This window comes from Pseudophryne corroboree, chromosome 2, assembly GCF_028390025.1.
Source record: "Pseudophryne corroboree isolate aPseCor3 chromosome 2, aPseCor3.hap2, whole genome shotgun sequence".
Lineage (NCBI taxonomy): Eukaryota > Metazoa > Chordata > Amphibia > Anura > Myobatrachidae > Pseudophryne > Pseudophryne corroboree.
The window spans coordinates 560,621,060-560,637,503 of NC_086445.1; the positions used below are offsets into that span (position 1 = coordinate 560,621,060).

Genomic DNA, 16,444 nt, shown 5'->3' on the forward strand with positions numbered 1-16,444 from the left:
ATCATTTTGGAACTTATTCTGGTTTACAGATAAATTGGAACAAGTCCAATATCTACCCCATATCTGGTGTTCTCCCTGATGTGACGGACTCCTCTTGCCTGCTGCAGTGGACCCTCCAGTTTAAATATTTGGGGATTTGGATCTCTCCTTGTCCGCAGGACTATGTTGCGTTCAATGTGGAGCCTGTGACATGTAATTTTAAAAAGAAGGCTCACCTGTGGAAGAAGCTTCCTCTCACTGTGATGGGCCGTATTAATTTATTTAAAATGGCTATCCAACCCAGGTATCTGTATGTGCTGCAACATTCTCCTGTGTACATACCTAAAAAAGTTTTTTCCTCTATTGACAGCGTATTGAACTCTTTTGTTTGGGGAGGCGGGGCGCCTAAGGTGGCTATGAAGGCCCTGGTTAAGTCCAAGTTAGATGGAGGTCTTGGCCTCTCTAATTTGAGACTATACTATTTGGCCTCTCAGCTGGTTTACCTTTCTTGTTGGCTCCTGGATGCAGGTGGCGACACATTGTTGGGGTTTTATGCCGAGTGGGTGGAGTCTCCTCTCTCTCTACTTCATTTTTTGCTATCTGGCTCTACTCTCTCTGGTCTTCCCCCTTTTCTTAGACAGGCTCTTCTGGTCTGGCGATTGGTGCACACCTTTTTTGACTGGCAAGACATTGATATTGATACACCCCTGTGGTTTAATGCCTCTTATAGGGAGCTACTGCCCCTATCCTCGGATACTTTATGGCGGCGGATGGGAGTTACAACATTTGCTCAGCTTTATGATAATGGTATTCTTAAATCATTTGAGCGGCTACGTGGCGACTATGCTGTTGCTAATACTGCTTTTTTTCACTACCTCCAGCTGCGTCATGCACTGCAGGCGCAGCTGGGTACGGCCCCCTTAACTATATCGGTGTCTCCAGTCAAGAAATTGCTCCTTTCGTTGGGGTCCAGGGGACACATATCTCTGATTTATGCCACATTGAATGTGCAGGTTAATTCTCATCTATTTGACCCCTTGAAACTTAAATGGGAAGGCAATATTGGCGATCTCTCAAATGAACAATGGATACAGATTTTGGGATCCATTCGTTATAGCAACCCGTGTGTTCGATATCAGCAGGTATATTTTTATACATTACATAGAACATATCGTACCCCAGTAATGTTGTATAGTGCACATCTTCGCTCTGATACCTGCTGTCCGAAGTGCAATGGGGAGGGTGCTGACTTTTGGCACCTATTATGGTCATGCCCAAGGTTGGCACCATTTTGGGCTGCGGTTTGGAATGATATTGTCCTTACAGAACCATCCTTGCCAGTAATGAACTCTAGATTGTGCCTATTCGGGTTAGACCTTGAAGAGTCGCATTCTCTGGTCATATATCATTATGTACTATGCTTAACCACTCTGGCAAAAGTCTTAATAGCCAGAAAATGGTTCTCCCATGAATTACCCAATATATCTCATTGGTGGGCTCTGGTCAACGAGGTTTCTGGCCATGAACGAGCAATGTTTAGATCTAGTGACATGCTGGTTAAATACTCTAATAAATGGGATAGATGGAATATGTCAGCCCTTGGAGTGGGTGGGACGTGATGACAAGGGGAAGGTATCCTGTGTAATGTATACTGTAGCTAATACGGAATGTGATATTATGCCTGTTTGCTCTGGGGTGGTGCGACAAGCATGGAGGCTTTAGAAATGACTCCTTATTGTTGTATTGACTATATATATGTGATATTTTGCCTGCTACATGTCATATCTTGTTTAACAGATATACTGTAAATCCAATGTCATTGATGTTTTTGATATACTTTTTTTTGTACTTGACCTGTTTGTTGAGCTAGGTTTAGCTGCTGTATGTTTTTTTTTGTTTGTATATGTAAAACACTAATAATAAAAAATTACTGAATTAAAAAAAAGAGCATGAAAGCCCAACACACCCACAGGTGCCTGAAATATTGTACTATATAGCTGACGTACAATAAATAGCAAAAACAAAAAAGGAAACATAAAAGTAAGAACATCAAATACATAGCCAACCCTCCCAGTATAACAACCCCCAACATGATATACCTTAACCTTAAATAACTAAACCAACCCACTCTACCTGACTACCAAGCACGGAGCTCGTGAGAGGCATTAACTATATTGAACCTTAAGGCTATGGTCTCTCCAGCAGGGAAGGAAAGGTCACTGGAAACCCCAGGCACACCTAAACTTAGAAAGTCATATATGAAAATAAAAAAAAAAACAATATAAGGAAAGTATAGTAATTACTTATCTGTGCTACTGAATACAGGGGATCGCAGAAGATATATCTGATATCTTCTATGGTCTCCTGTAGATGCATTTGGGGGATACTTAGAGGTATATTTACTAAAGGTCAATTTTCATCGATTTTCCTCTAATTCAAATAAGTGAAAATCGATCTAAATTGGTGTTTGTTTCCAGGGTTAAAACACAAATTTGCTAACATTTAAAAATGAATTTAAAAAATCCTCTTTTAGTAACTGTGTGTTTTAGTACTGAAAACCCAACATCTATTTAGGTCGATTTTACATCAACTTGAAATCCATGAAAATGAACCTTTTGTAAATATACCCCATAAAACACCCATAACTAATAATTGATAAATAGGCCTCAAAGTGTAATTTGAAGGGCTTAATATTACTTAGGGGTATATTCAACAAGAGTCAGGTCCATTCCGACATGCAATTGTCGGAATGGACCCGACAACCCCTATTCAAAGAGCGGCCAAATCCGTCTGTTGGATTTGGCCGTTCCCGGTTTCCTGACCTGCTGCTGCTGTCAGCGGCATCGGGGGAACTGTTAGCTGCACCGGGGGGTGAGATGTCTGCGGCGCCGGGGGGAGGGGGGGGGGATGTCTGCAGCGGTGGGGGGAGCAGCGGGGAGAGCAGCAAAGGAGACAGAGCAGACGGGGGAGGAGAGGAGGAGACAGGGGGAGCAGCGGCTGCAGCAGCGTAACTGGAGGCTCACGGCAGCGTCCACCCGGCTCCAGCAAGCGGGACCTCTCTTGCTGGAGCCGGGTGGATGCTGCTGCTGGGTTCCTGCTTTCCCCGCTGCTCCCCCAGTCTCCTGCTCTCAGCTCCCTCATCTCAATCCGACTTTTTTTTAAAGTCGGATTGAGATTGTCGGAAACGGGGCTAAAACCTGTCGTGTTTGGCCCCGCTTCCGACAATGCACGCTGTTAGGCGGCTGAAGCCCGCGTTCAGCATCCATTCCGACAGCATTCCGACAAGTTGGGTTTCCAGATTTTTGGAAAAAATGGGGCCGTAATGAATAGGTCGGAACCCCTTCCGACCTAAAACTGTCGGAAGCTGCCGTCTTTCCGACAAGACGGCAGCTTCCGACAGTTATTGACTATACCGCTTAGCCTGCATGATGCTCTGTGCATTTGTAACCCCTGTTTGCATGAATGTGGTGTGTCCTCTGGTTATACCCTAAAGTTGACTTCTCATCTATAGTTTAGGCTATCTCATCCATGTATATACTGTATTTGTGAATATGTCACAAACTATAGATTGCGTTATATTTAAATAAATATTGTTACCCCGCCCAAGCTTGCAGCCACAAAGGTATATAGAGAGACCAAATTGTGATAGTGATGTGTAAATACAGGTTGAGTATCCCTTATCCAAAATGCTTGGCTCCAAAACGGATAACGTATTTTTCCGTATTTTGGAATAATTGCATACCATAATGGGTCCCATCGCCATGATATCTCAAGTCTAAGCACAGAATGCATTTATGTTTCATATACACCTTATACACACAGCATGAAGGTCATTTTAGCCATTATTTTTAATAACTTTGTGCATTAAACAAAGTGTGTGTACGTTCACACAATTCATTTATGTTTCATATACACCTTATACACACAGCCTGAAGGTCATTTTAATACGATATTGTTAATAACTTTGTGCAATAAACAAAGTTTGTGTACATTGAACCATCAGAAAACAAAGGTTTCACTATCTCATTTGGATATGGGATACTCAACCTGTAGTATTAAACTGCTTTTCATTTAACTTACCTTCTGAAATCCTGGTTATAACAGTCAACATAACAATTAAATATTGTGAAAGGGGCACTGTTTAGTGATATGGAGTGATATGAAGCTCTGATCATACTGAGGTTTAAAGCTTGTGGAGTTACACATTTAAAATTGTAAAATTCTTAATTTAAAAATGTAAAATTAAGTTTAGACATTCAGTTCACTAACATGTTATATTCAAAATGTATCTAGCAAAAGTTTATCATTTGTTTGTGTTTGGTTTCACAGTTATATACTTTTTAACTGAGATGCTATATATTACTATTAGATCATGCCAGCTATATCACTTGGGAAAGATTCATCTACAGAAGAAAATATGCAGAGACCAATTATCAAGCAGGAAAACCTTAATTCAGGTGTGTATCTTGGAACGAGCAACATGTACCTAAGGTTGGAAACTAAACCTTTTATTATATTCTGGGCATTGTAGACTCTTTCTGAAGCTAAAATACAGTTGCATAATAAGATGCACTTTTATGTGTGAAATCTACCATGGTCTATAAAATAGAATTTCCTTATTAATAGCCTATATTATGGATAAGCCAAAAATAATTGGAGTAAGTCATGAAAAATACTAAGGTCAAATGTTATCAAAGCTTGGAGAGGGATAAAAAAGCAACCAATCAGCTCCTAACTGTCATTTTTTAAAATTCAGCCTATAAAATGACAAAAAAGATGATTGGCTGGATCTTTGGGGGTTATTTTGTTTCTGTGCAGAGTAAACACTGGCTGCTTTATTTTTACACCGCAATTTAGATTTCAGTTTGAACACACCCCACCCAAATCTAACTCTCTCTGCACATGTTATATCTGCCCCCCCCCCCCCCCCCTGCAGTACACATAGGCCCTCATTCCGAGTTGTTCGCTCGCTAGCTGCTTTTAGCAGCATTGCACACGCTAGGCCGCTGTCCTCTGGGAGTGTATCTTAGCTTAGCAGAATAGCGAACGAAAGAGTAGCAAAATTGCTACTAAAAAAAATCATGCAGTTTCTGAGTAGCTCCAGACCTACTCCTAGATTGCGATCACCTCAGTCCGTTTAGTTCCTGGTTTGACGTCACAAACACGCCCTGCGTTCGGCCAGCCACTCCCCCGTTTCTGCAACCACTCCTGCGTTTTTCCCTGGCACGCCTGCGTTTTTTAGCACACTCCCGGAAAACGCTCAGTTACTTCTCAGAAACGCCCCTTTCCTGTCAATCACTCACCGATCAGCAGTGCGACTGAAAAGCGCCGCACGAACACCAGCAAATCTACTAAGTTTTGTGTTTAATAACAGCGCATGCACGCTGCGTACCATGCGCATGCACATTTTCCACCTAATCGCTGCGTTGCGAAAAACGGCAATGAGCGAACAACTCGGAATGACCACCATGGTTTTGCCCAACTGCTAACAAATTTGCTGCTGCTATCAACTCTGAATTAGGCCCTTTTGCCCTAGTCTTAAAACATGGTTGTGTTTAGCAGGTTTCTACCAATGAAATTAATGTTTAGATATAAAATTGTCTATGTTTGTTCTGTGTGAAATCTTATCTCAAAGTTGCTCTGCTGCTTATGTAATATTGTACACTTAGGGGTAATTCAGGTTGGATCGCAAATCGCGATCTGCCCGGAATTATAGCGGGGGTGCCGCGGGCGCATACGCAGCGGGCCCTACTGCGCATGCGTCTGCATTTTCTGCGGGGGGCTGCAGAAAATGCGGTCGCCTCTGCCTATCAATCAGGCAGGATCAATCAGGGAGGAAACGGAGCGTTGTGGGGGCGGGGCAACCCGAACGGTGGGTTGTGCGCGCCGAACGGGGGCATGTCAGGGGCGCGTTCGTGGCGGCTGCGTGACATCACACGCAGACGTCGTGACAGGTAAGATGGCGCCAGGACTCCTGCGGCTGCAGTTAAGCTGCATCGGCAGGAGTCAACCTTAGTTTCTGCTGACAAGCAGAAATTGCGAGGTGATCGCAATTTCTGCTTGAAGCAGGGGGGGAGGCGCAGGTCAGCATGCTGGACTGCCTTGGCCAGCGATGGGCAGCCCCCAGCATGCGTGCAAAAGGATAGCAAATTCTGCTGATTAGCAGAATTTGCTATCCTTACTGAATTAGGCCCTTAATCTTTCTGGGACACAATATTTGGATTGGACCAAAAGTTCTTAAGCTGACCATACACCAGAACGATATATTTTCAACCAACCTAGTTGGCTAGTTAAAATGATAATCTGGCATGATGTGTGGGAGTAAACGATGATCACTCATGTGCTCCCACACACTGAAAAACGTCAGGAAACCGTCAGTCCTGCTAGTTGTGAAAATGAAACAGGTTTGATTTTTCCCAACTAAATGTTCTAGTGTAGGGAAAACTTTTCCCATAACTGGCTGGCAGTGTCCGCCTACTTTTGTGACTGTCACACTGGGCTCTTGGGCAGCAGTTTATTTACCAACGGACACACTACCGACGGTCATAATCCCGACAGCCATTAATCGACAGTCAAAATACCGACATTCATTATGCCGACATGTTCAAAATGCTGACAGTCAGAATACCGACATTTGAAATGCGGACTTGTCAAAATGCTGACATGCGTTTTTAAGGAATTTTTGCCCAAAAACAAAGAAGTGTTCATGCTTTACCATCCCAGTGGACCTGGAGGGGGAATATAATAGTGTGCCCGAAGCATGGTGAGCGCAAGCGAGGGGACGTGGTACACTAAAACGGTGTCCATGTCGACATTGACACACAAAAACGCCCCAGAAAACCTCATGTCGGTATTTTGACATGTTGGCATTTCAAATGTAGGTATTCTGATTAACAGGGGTATTCAATGCATGTCGGAACCTCTCCGACTGAGAGGATCCGACAGTGCAGAATTCAATTAGTGGACAATTCCGACAGGTTTTGCCTGTTTCGGATCAGCATTGTCGAAAAACGGGCCAAAATCTTGTCAGAATTGGCTGTAACTCTTCAAAACACATGGATCCGCGGCTCATCTGCCGGTCCACGTGTTTTCCGACAAGTCGAAAAAACGGCAGTACCATTTAATAGGTTGAGTCCTAAATCGACCAAAAAAAAAAGTCGGAAACTGCCAATTTTCTGACTAGATGGCAGTCCTGACTTCAATTGAATATACCCGTATGTCGGCATGTTGAACATGTCAACATAATGAATGTCGGTATTTTGACCGTGTCTGTATTTTGACTCTAGGCCAAAGGCTGTCGGGATTATGACTGTCGGTATTGTGTACGTCTGTAAATCTTACTGAACCAGGGCTCTTGGCTCCTGGGCAGCAGACGTTTGAGTCTCCTATACTGGGCACTTATCAACCCCTGGTGTATACTTCTCCATTACTGGGACATTAAGGCTGACACCTCTGCCCCCCAGGAGCATTCCTCTCTAGGCACATACACCTCCAAAGACCCCCTGCAAGCTCTGGCTGCAGGGTGCATAAAGTGCAGGCTCCTCTGCAGGCCCCTCAACTGTCAGAGACTTTTTACTCCAGAGTTTTGACTATAAAAATTATTATTATTATTATTATTATTATTACACTTTATTTATAACACACCCAAAATGTTTTGCAGCAGCGTACATATGGCAGGTATTAGAACAATACAGGGTACACAGAACTTAACATTACAGTGACAAAAAGTAAAAAGAGAACATCTAAAAATGATCAGTATAATACAAAGAAGATAGTTATAATATAGTCTTTGCATTTGTAAAAGTCAAAACTCAGCGTATACGTTAGTATGACAGAAAAGGCTCTGCATCACCTGCCTCACCTCACTGCCCATCACTGCCTGGCAAATACCTCTCCAACCTCCGGCCACTCCAGCTACCACCTCAGGCCCCCAGACACATTCCTTTCCAGGCTCATGCATCTCCGCAGAGTCACACCGCTCATGCATCTCCGCAGAGAGAACCCACTCCCTGCAAGCAAAAGATGCAGGATGCAAAGCACAGGCTCCCCTGCAGACATTTACCTGGAGATTTAAGTGATTGGGGCTCACTAGCAAATCATAGGTATTTACAAATATGCCTGTGTTTAGACAATCTGCAGTTGCTGTGGAACTACAAGTCCCATCGATACAGCCTGCTGGAGCTTAAAGTTCTACAACTGATAAAGAGAAAATTAAAACTCAGTGTATGGTCCTTGTTTACAGGGTATAATGTACTAGTCTATAGGACATTTTTTATATGTTAGGTATTTAGAATGGAATACAGGTGTCCGGATAGTACTAGAGGTCTTGCCCCTCTAAAGGTGTGTACACACGGTGAGATATTTTCTTTCGATTTTGACTATATAGTCAAAATCGCAAGTAAAGTAAGGCTAGATAGACTCTGCATGCAAGTCAATCTTGACTATCTAGTGTACTATCTAGTACAAAGTATAGTCAAAATTATCACTTAGTCAACATCGTACATAGACAAAATCTCAAGCACAGATAGTCAAAATATGTGCTATCTGAGCTCTGGGGGAGTTCATGGGAAATCGCATAGTCAAAATCGGGCATAACAAGAATCTCACCATGGGGGTCATTCAGAGTTGATCGTAGCAGCAAATTTGTTAGCAGTTGGGCAAAACCATGTGCACTGCGGGGGGGGGGGGGGCAGATATAACATGTGCAGAGAGTTAGATTTGGGTGGGGTGTGTTTAAACTGAAATATAAATTGCAGTGTAAAAATAAAGCAGCCAGTGTTTACCCTGCACAGAAACAAAATAACACACCCAAATCTAACTCTCTCTGCAAATGTTATATTTGCCCCCCCTACAGTGCACATGGTTTTGCCAAACTGCTAATAAATTTGCTGCTGTGATCAACTCGGAATTACCCCACATGTGTACACACCTTAACTTTATCCTGTACTGACCTGGACTGCCATATACCCCCTCTTAACTGTACCAGCGGACCTGCCCTTCTGACTTCACCCTTTACTGACCTGGACTGTCATTTACCCCCCCTCCCCCAACTGTACTGCTGTCCTGTAAACCATATAACCCCCTAACTATCCCATAACTGTGCTAACATCTTGTAAAGGGGTTCGGTGTGAAATACCGATGGCAGGGATTCCGGAAATCAGTATACCGTCAGCGGCATCCCAGCCACCAGTATGCCAGCAGTTGGGCGAGTGCTAGTAAGCACCTTGTGGGCCCACTGCGCTTGCCATGCTGTGGGCACAGTGGCTCACTGCACTCGCCATGCCAGGTTATATTCTCCCTCTATGGGTGTCGTGGACACCCATAGAGGAAGAATCACCTACCTCACTGGTATTCCGGCACAGCATTGTTCTGCTGTGCAGGATACTGACGTCTGCTTTGTGATCGCCGGGATCCCATGCAGCGGTAGCGTAACCGCTTCCTTTGTAAAGCCATATGACCACTTAACCAGTCAGAGACCTCCACTAACTATCATTAACATTTAAATATACCTGTGCTGGTAGTCAATGTTCTGTACATACAGGCAGGGGCGTAACTGGAACTTTGTGGGCTCCATTGCAAAATCTTGAAAGGGCCCCTCCCATGAAAAAAAACATTGGACTTCCCCATAAAATTACAATGGCCCAGTGTGTCCCTTGTTCCTGGCCATGATTCTATGCACAACATTCAGAAAATGAGGATGGAAATAGTAGTGGAGGACGAGTGGGGGTGGAGGTGTAGCATGAGAGCAAACTGAATTATTTGGGCAGATAGGAGAAGGTTGGGGAACAGATGGGATGGGGAGAAAGATGGTATAATGTGATGTATAAGACAAAAGGAAGTGACAGGGGGCATAGACACACATGGGGTGTGGAGTGGGAGGCAGAGGCATGTATACTAAACTACATAGTGTAGCGACAAAGACAGGGACAGACATGCAGGGTGGTATGGAGGGAATGTAGAGATGCAGGGTAGTAGGGAGGTAATATAAAGATGAAGGGCAGTAGGCAAGGTATATAGAGATGCAGGAAAGTAGGGAGGGAATAAAGAGATGTAGGGAGGGTTTATAGAAATGCAGAATGGTAGGAAGGGTTAGGTATATACAGAAGCAGGGCAGTAGGAAGGAGATAGATGCAGGATGGTAGGGAGGAAATATAGAGATGCTGGGTGGTAAGGAGGGAATGTAGAGATGCAGGGTGGTAGGGAGGGAATAAAGAGATGTAGGGAGGCATTATAGAGATGCTTTGATGGTAAGAAGGGTAAAGTATATACAGAAGCAGGGCAGTAGGGAGGAGATAGAGAGATGCCAGGTGGTAAGGAGGGAAAGTAGAGATGCAGGGTGGTAGGGAGGGAATATAGAGATGCAGGGCGATAAGGAGGGACTGTAGAGATGTAGGGTGGTAGTGAGGGAATATAGAGATGCAGGGCAGTAAGGAAGGAATGTAGGGTTGTAGAGAGGGAATATAGAGATGCTGGGCGGTAAGGAGGGAATGTAGAGATGTAGGGTGGTAGAGAGGGAATATAGAGATGCCGGGCTGTAAGGAGGGAATGTAGAGATGCAGGGTGGTAGGAGGGAATATAGAGATGCCGGGTGGTATGGAGGGAATATGGAGATGCAGGGCGGTAAGGAGTGAATGTAGAGATGCAGGGTGGTGGAGAGGGAATATAGCGATCCAGGGAAGTAAAGAAGGAATGTAGAGTTGTAGGGTGGTAGAGAGGGAATATAGAGATTCTGGGCGGTAAGGAGGGAATGTAGAGATGCATGGTGGTAGGGAGGGAATGCAGAGATGCAGGGTGGTAGAGAGGGAATATAGAGATGCAGGGTGGTAGGGAGGCAATATACAGATGCAGGGCAATAGGGAGGGAATGTAAAGATGCAGGGCGGTAGGGAGGGAATGTAGAGATGCAGGGTGGTAGGGAGGGAATGTAGAAATGCAGGGTGGTAGGGAGGGAATGTAGAGATGCAGAGTGGTAAGGAGGGAATGTAGAGATGCAGGGCGGTAAGGAGGGAATGTAGAGATGCTGGGTGGTAGGGAGGGAATGTAGAGATGCAGGGTGGTAGGGAGGGAATGTAGAGATGCAGGGTGGTAGAGAGGGAATATAGAGATGCAGGGTGGTAGGGAGGCAATATACAGTTGCAGGGCAATAAGGAGGGAATGTAAAGATGCAGGGTGGTAGGGAGGGAATGTAGAGATGCAGGGTGGTAGGGAGGGAATATAGAGATGCCGGGTGGTAAGGAGGGAATGTAGAGATACAGGGTGGTAGAGAGGGAATATAGAGATGCAGGGCAGTAAAGAAGGAATGTAGAGATGTAGGGTGGTATAGAGGGAATATAGAGATTCTGGGCAGTAAGGAGGGAATGTAGAGATGTAGGGTGGTAGGGAGGGAATATAGAGATGCTGGGCGATAAGGAGGGAATGTAGAGATGCAGGGTGTTAGGGAGGGAATATAGAGATGCTGGGTGGTAGGGAGGGAATATAGAGATGCCGGGTGGTAAGGAGGGAATGTAGAGATGCAGGATGGTAGGGAGGCAATATAGAGATGCTGGGCGATAAGGAGGGAATGTAGAGATGCAGGGCGGTAAGGAGGGAATGTAGAGATGCAGGGCGGTAAGGAGGGAATGTAGAGATGCAGAGTGGTAGGGAGGGAATGTAGAGATGCAGGGCGGTAAGGAGGGAATGTAGAGATGCAGAGTGGTAGGGAGGGAATGTAGAGATGCAGGGCGATAAGGAGGGAATGTAGTGATGCAGGGTGTTAGGGAGGGAATATAGAGATGCCGGGTGGTAAGGAGGGAATGTAGAGATGCAGGGTGGTAGGGAGGCAATATAGAGATGCTGGGCGATAAGGAGGGAATGTAGAGATGCAGGGCGGTAAGGAGGGAATGTAGAGATGCAGAGTGGTAGGGAGGGAATGTAGAGATGCTGGGCGATAAGGAGAGAATGTAGAGATGCAGGGTGGTAGGGAGGCTATATAGAGATGCTGGGCGATAAGGAGGGAATGTAGAGATGCAGGGCGGTAAGGAGGGAATGTAGAGATGCAGGGTGTTAGGGAGGGAATATAGAGATGCCGGGTGGTAAGGAGGGAATGTAGAGATGCAGGGTGGTAGGGAGGCAATATAGAGATGCTGGGCGATAAGGAGGGAATGTAGAGATGCAGGGCGGTAAGGAGGTAATGTAGAGATGCAGGGTGGTAGGGAGGGAATATAGAGATGCTGGGCGGTAGGGAAGGAATATAGAGATGCCGGGTGGTAAGGAGGGAATGTAGAGATGCAGGGTGGTAGGGAGGCAATATAGAGATGCTGGGCGATAAGGAGGGAATGTAGAGATGCAGGGCGGTAAGGAGGGAATGTAGAGATGCAGAGTGGTAGGGAGGGAATGTAGAGATGCTGGGCGATAAGGAGGGAATGTAGAGATGCAGGGCGGTAAGGAGGGAATGTAGAGATGCAGAGTGGTAGGGAGGGAATGTAGAGATGCTGGGCGATAAGGAGGGAATGTAGAGATGCAGGGTGTTAGGGAGGGAATATAGAGATGCTGGGTGGTAGGGAGGGAATATAGAGATGCCGGGTGATAAGGAGGGAATGTAGAGATGCAGGATGGTAGGGAGGCAATATAGAGATGCTGGGCGATAAGGAGGGAATGTAGAGATGCAGGGTGGTAAGGAGGGAATGTAGAGATGCAGGGCGGTAAGGAGGGAATGTAGAGATGCAGAGTGGTAGGGAGGGAATGTAGAGATGCAGGGCGATAAGGAGGGAATGTAGTGATGCAGGGTGTTAGGGAGGGAATATAGAGATGCCGGGTGGTAAGGAGGGAATGTAGAGATGCAGGGTGGTAGGGAGGCAATATAGAGATGCTGGGCGATAAGGAGGGAATGTAGAGATGCAGGGCGGTAAGGAGGGAATGTAGAGATGCAGAGTGGTAGGGAGGGAATGTAGAGATGCTGGGCGATAAGGAGGGAATGTAGAGATGCAGGGTGGTAGGGAGGCTATATAGAGATGCTGGGCGATAAGGAGGGAATGTAGAGATGCAGGGCGGTAAGGAGGGAATGTAGAGATGCAGGGTGCTAGGGAGGGAATATAGAGATGCCGGGTGGTAAGGAGGGAATGTAGAGATGCAGGGTGGTAGGGAGGCAATATAGAGATGCTTGGCGATAAGGAGGGAATGTAGAGATGCAGGGCGGTAAGGAGGGAATGTAGAGATGCAGGGTGGTAGGGAGGGAATATAGAGATGCTGGGTGGTAGGGAGGGAATATAGAGATGCCGGGTGGTAAGGAGGGAATGTAGAGATGCAGGATGGTAGGGAGGCAATATAGAGATGCTGGGCGATAAGGAGGGAATGTAGAGATGCAGGGTGGTAAGGAGGGAATGTAGAGATGCAGGGCGGTAAGGAGGGAATGTAGAGATGCAGAGTGGTAGGGAGGGAATGTAGAGATGCAGGGCGATAAGGAGGGAATGTAGTGATGCAGGGTGTTAGGGAGGGAATATAGAGATGCCGGGTGGTAAGGAGGGAATGTAGAGATGCAGGGTGGTAGGGAGGCAATATAGAGATGCTGGGCGATAAGGAGGGAATGTAGAGATGCAGGGCGGTAAGGAGGGAATGTAGAGATGCAGAGTGGTAGGGAGGGAATGTAGAGATGCTGGGCGATAAGGAGGGAATGTAGAGATGCAGGGTGGTAGGGAGGCTATATAGAGATGCTGGGCGATAAGGAGGGAATGTAGAGATGCAGGGCGATAAGGAGGGAATGTAGAGATGCTTGGCGATAAGGAGGGAATGTAGAGATGCAGGGTGGTAGGGAGGCTATATAGAGATGCTGGGCGATAAGGAGGGAATGTAGAGATGCAGGGCGGTAAGGAGGGAATGTAGAGATGCAGGGTGGTAGGGAGGGAATATAGAGATGCTGGGCGGTAGGGAGGGAATATAGAGATGCCGGGTGGTAAGGAGGGAATGTAGAGATGCAGGGTGGTAGGGAGGCAATATAGAGATGCTGGGCGATAAGGAGGGACTGTAGAGATGCAGGGCGGTAAGGAGGGAATGTAGAGATGCAGAGTGGTAGGGAGGGAATGTAGAGATGCTGGGCGATAAGGAGGGAATGTAGAGATGCAGGGCGGTAAGGAGGGAATGTAGAGATGCAGAGTGGTAGGGAGGGAATGTAGAGATGCTGGGCGATAAGGAGGGAATGTAGAGATGCAGGGTGTTAGGGAGGGAATATAGAGATGCTGGGCGGTAGGAAGGGAATATAGAGATGCCGGGTGGTAGGGAGGGAATGTAGAGATGCAGGGTGGTAGGGAGGCAATATAGAGATGCTGGGCGATAAGGAGGGAATGTAGAGATGCAGGGCGGTAAGGAGGGAATGTAGAGATGCAGAGTGGTAGGGAGGGAATGTAGAGATGCTGGGCGATAAGGAGGGAATGTAGAGATGCAGGGCGGTAAGGAGGGAATGTAGAGATGCAGAGTGGTAGGGAGGGAATGTAGAGATGCTGGGCGATAAGGAGGGAATGTAGAGATGCAGGGCGGTAAGGAGGGAATGTAGAGATGCAGAGTGGTAAGGAGGGAATGTAAAGATGCAGAGTGGTAAGGAGGGAATGTAGAGATGCAGAGTGGTAAGGAGGGAATGTAGAGATGCAGGGTGGTAGGGAGGGAATATAGTGATGCAGGGATATAAGAAGTGAATGTAGAGATGCAGGGTGGTAGGGAGGGAATATAGGGATGCCGGGTGCTAGGGAGGGAATATAGAGATGCAGGGCGATAAGGAGGGAATATAGAGATGCAGGGTGGTAGGCAGGGAATATAGAGATGCAGGGCGATAAGGAGGGAATATAGAGATGCAGGATGGTAGGCAGGGAATATAGAGATGCCAGGCGGTAAGGAGGGAATATAGAGATGCAGGGCAGTAGGGAGAGAATATGTATGCAGGACAATAGGGAGGGAACAAAGAGATGCAGAGGGTTAGGGAGAATATTTGCAGTACAGATTCAGGGTGTTAGGGAGGGAATATAGAGAAGTAGGGGGGAATATAGAGATGCAAGGTGGTAAAGAGAGGATAGATGGGTGTGGTATGGCTGATCGATGGTCTCCTGTGCACCGGTCAGCATACCGACGCCGGTATCCCGGCAGCATACCAATATCAGAATCCCAGCAAGGAGGGGTGAGTGCAGCAAGCCCCATGTGGGCTCGCTGTGTTCGCCACGCTGCAGGCTCGGTGACAACCTGCAGTCGCCACATGTTCTAGTCCCACACTATGGGTGTCGTGGACACCCACGAGTGGAAATAGTCCCTGTTGGTTGGCATGCCGACTGTTGGGATAGTGAAGGGGCGGGATATTGGGGGAGGTCATGTGACCGTCGGTCTGCTGACCGCCGGTCACATGAATACCACCCAGATAGAGAGATACTGGAGGGGATAGACAGATTCAGTGCGATAGGGAGGGGATAGAAATGCAGGGCGGTAGGAAGGCGATAGAGAGATGCAGGGCAGTAGAGAATGGATAGATAGAAGCAGGAGGAGATAGAGAAATACAGGGTGGTAGGGAGAAGACATAGAGATGCAGGGCGGTAGGGAGGGGATATAGATGCATGAGGGGATAGAGACGCAGGGTGGTAGGGAGAGGACATAGAGATGCAGGGCGGTAGGGAGGGGATATAGACCCATGAGGGGATAGAGATGCAGGGTGGTAGGGAGAGAATAGAGATGCAGGAGGGGATAGAAAGATACAAGGTGGTTGGGAGAGGATGGAGAGATGCAGGAGGGTATAGAAAGAGATGCAAGAGGGTAAACATGCAGGGTGGTAGAGATACAGTAGAGAGATGCAGGGCGGTAGGGAGGGTATAGAGATGCAGACACAGTGGGTGAGATCCCTGTACTGCTTACTATGCTGTGCCTGCAGTATTTTTCTTAGGCTGTGTGCCTGACAAAAGTCGGTGGGGGTTTCTGGCCAGCAGCAGACATGGTGACATTTCCACGTACATCACCAGAGTGGGTAGTTACTGTGTGTACCCACAGCAGAGCTCTATTCTGGCCCCCAGCCATCACCTACAGTAGCACTGCCACAGTGGCACACGCTCACCTTTCATATCGGTGCAGAATCCAGACTTCACCCTCCGCAGCGTCACACACTCTGCCTGTTCCGATAGCCCAGGGGCTGTTTGACATTCCCATAAGCACAGCAGTAATGATTATAATGTAGGGGGAGGGATCGCCAATGGTGACTGGAGGGAAGAAGTGCTGTAATAGGGTGGGGCTGACTGACTACTGATTAAATAGCATGTCCGGTCACACACAAATCCCATGCTCAGCTAGTTCTACAGTTGCCATGGTGTGCTAGTCACAGTGTCTGACAGGGGGACTGCAGCGCACCAATGATCCTGACAGTATGCTGTGGGACTCCCTGAGACCCCTGACATGGTACATTAGTAATAGCTGTACCTACTGATGGCTGCACTTGGTGCAGGGGGAGCAGCAGGCTCTAGAGGCAG

At 46.9% G+C, this 16,444-nt stretch overlaps 1 protein-coding gene across 8 annotated transcripts in view; it reads left to right on the plus strand.

The window, feature by feature from the left end:
* The window catches only part of LOC135035683 (uncharacterized), a 231,396-nt gene that overhangs the window by 90,581 nt on the left and 124,371 nt on the right, over window positions 1-16,444 (plus strand). For all 8 annotated transcript variants that reach the window (XM_063954358.1, XM_063954360.1, XM_063954365.1 and 5 more), the window contains one exon: window positions 4,349-4,436. In XM_063954358.1, coding sequence (XP_063810428.1) covers window positions 4,349-4,436 — 88 coding nt within the window. The remainder of the gene's footprint in view (window positions 1-4,348; window positions 4,437-16,444) is intronic.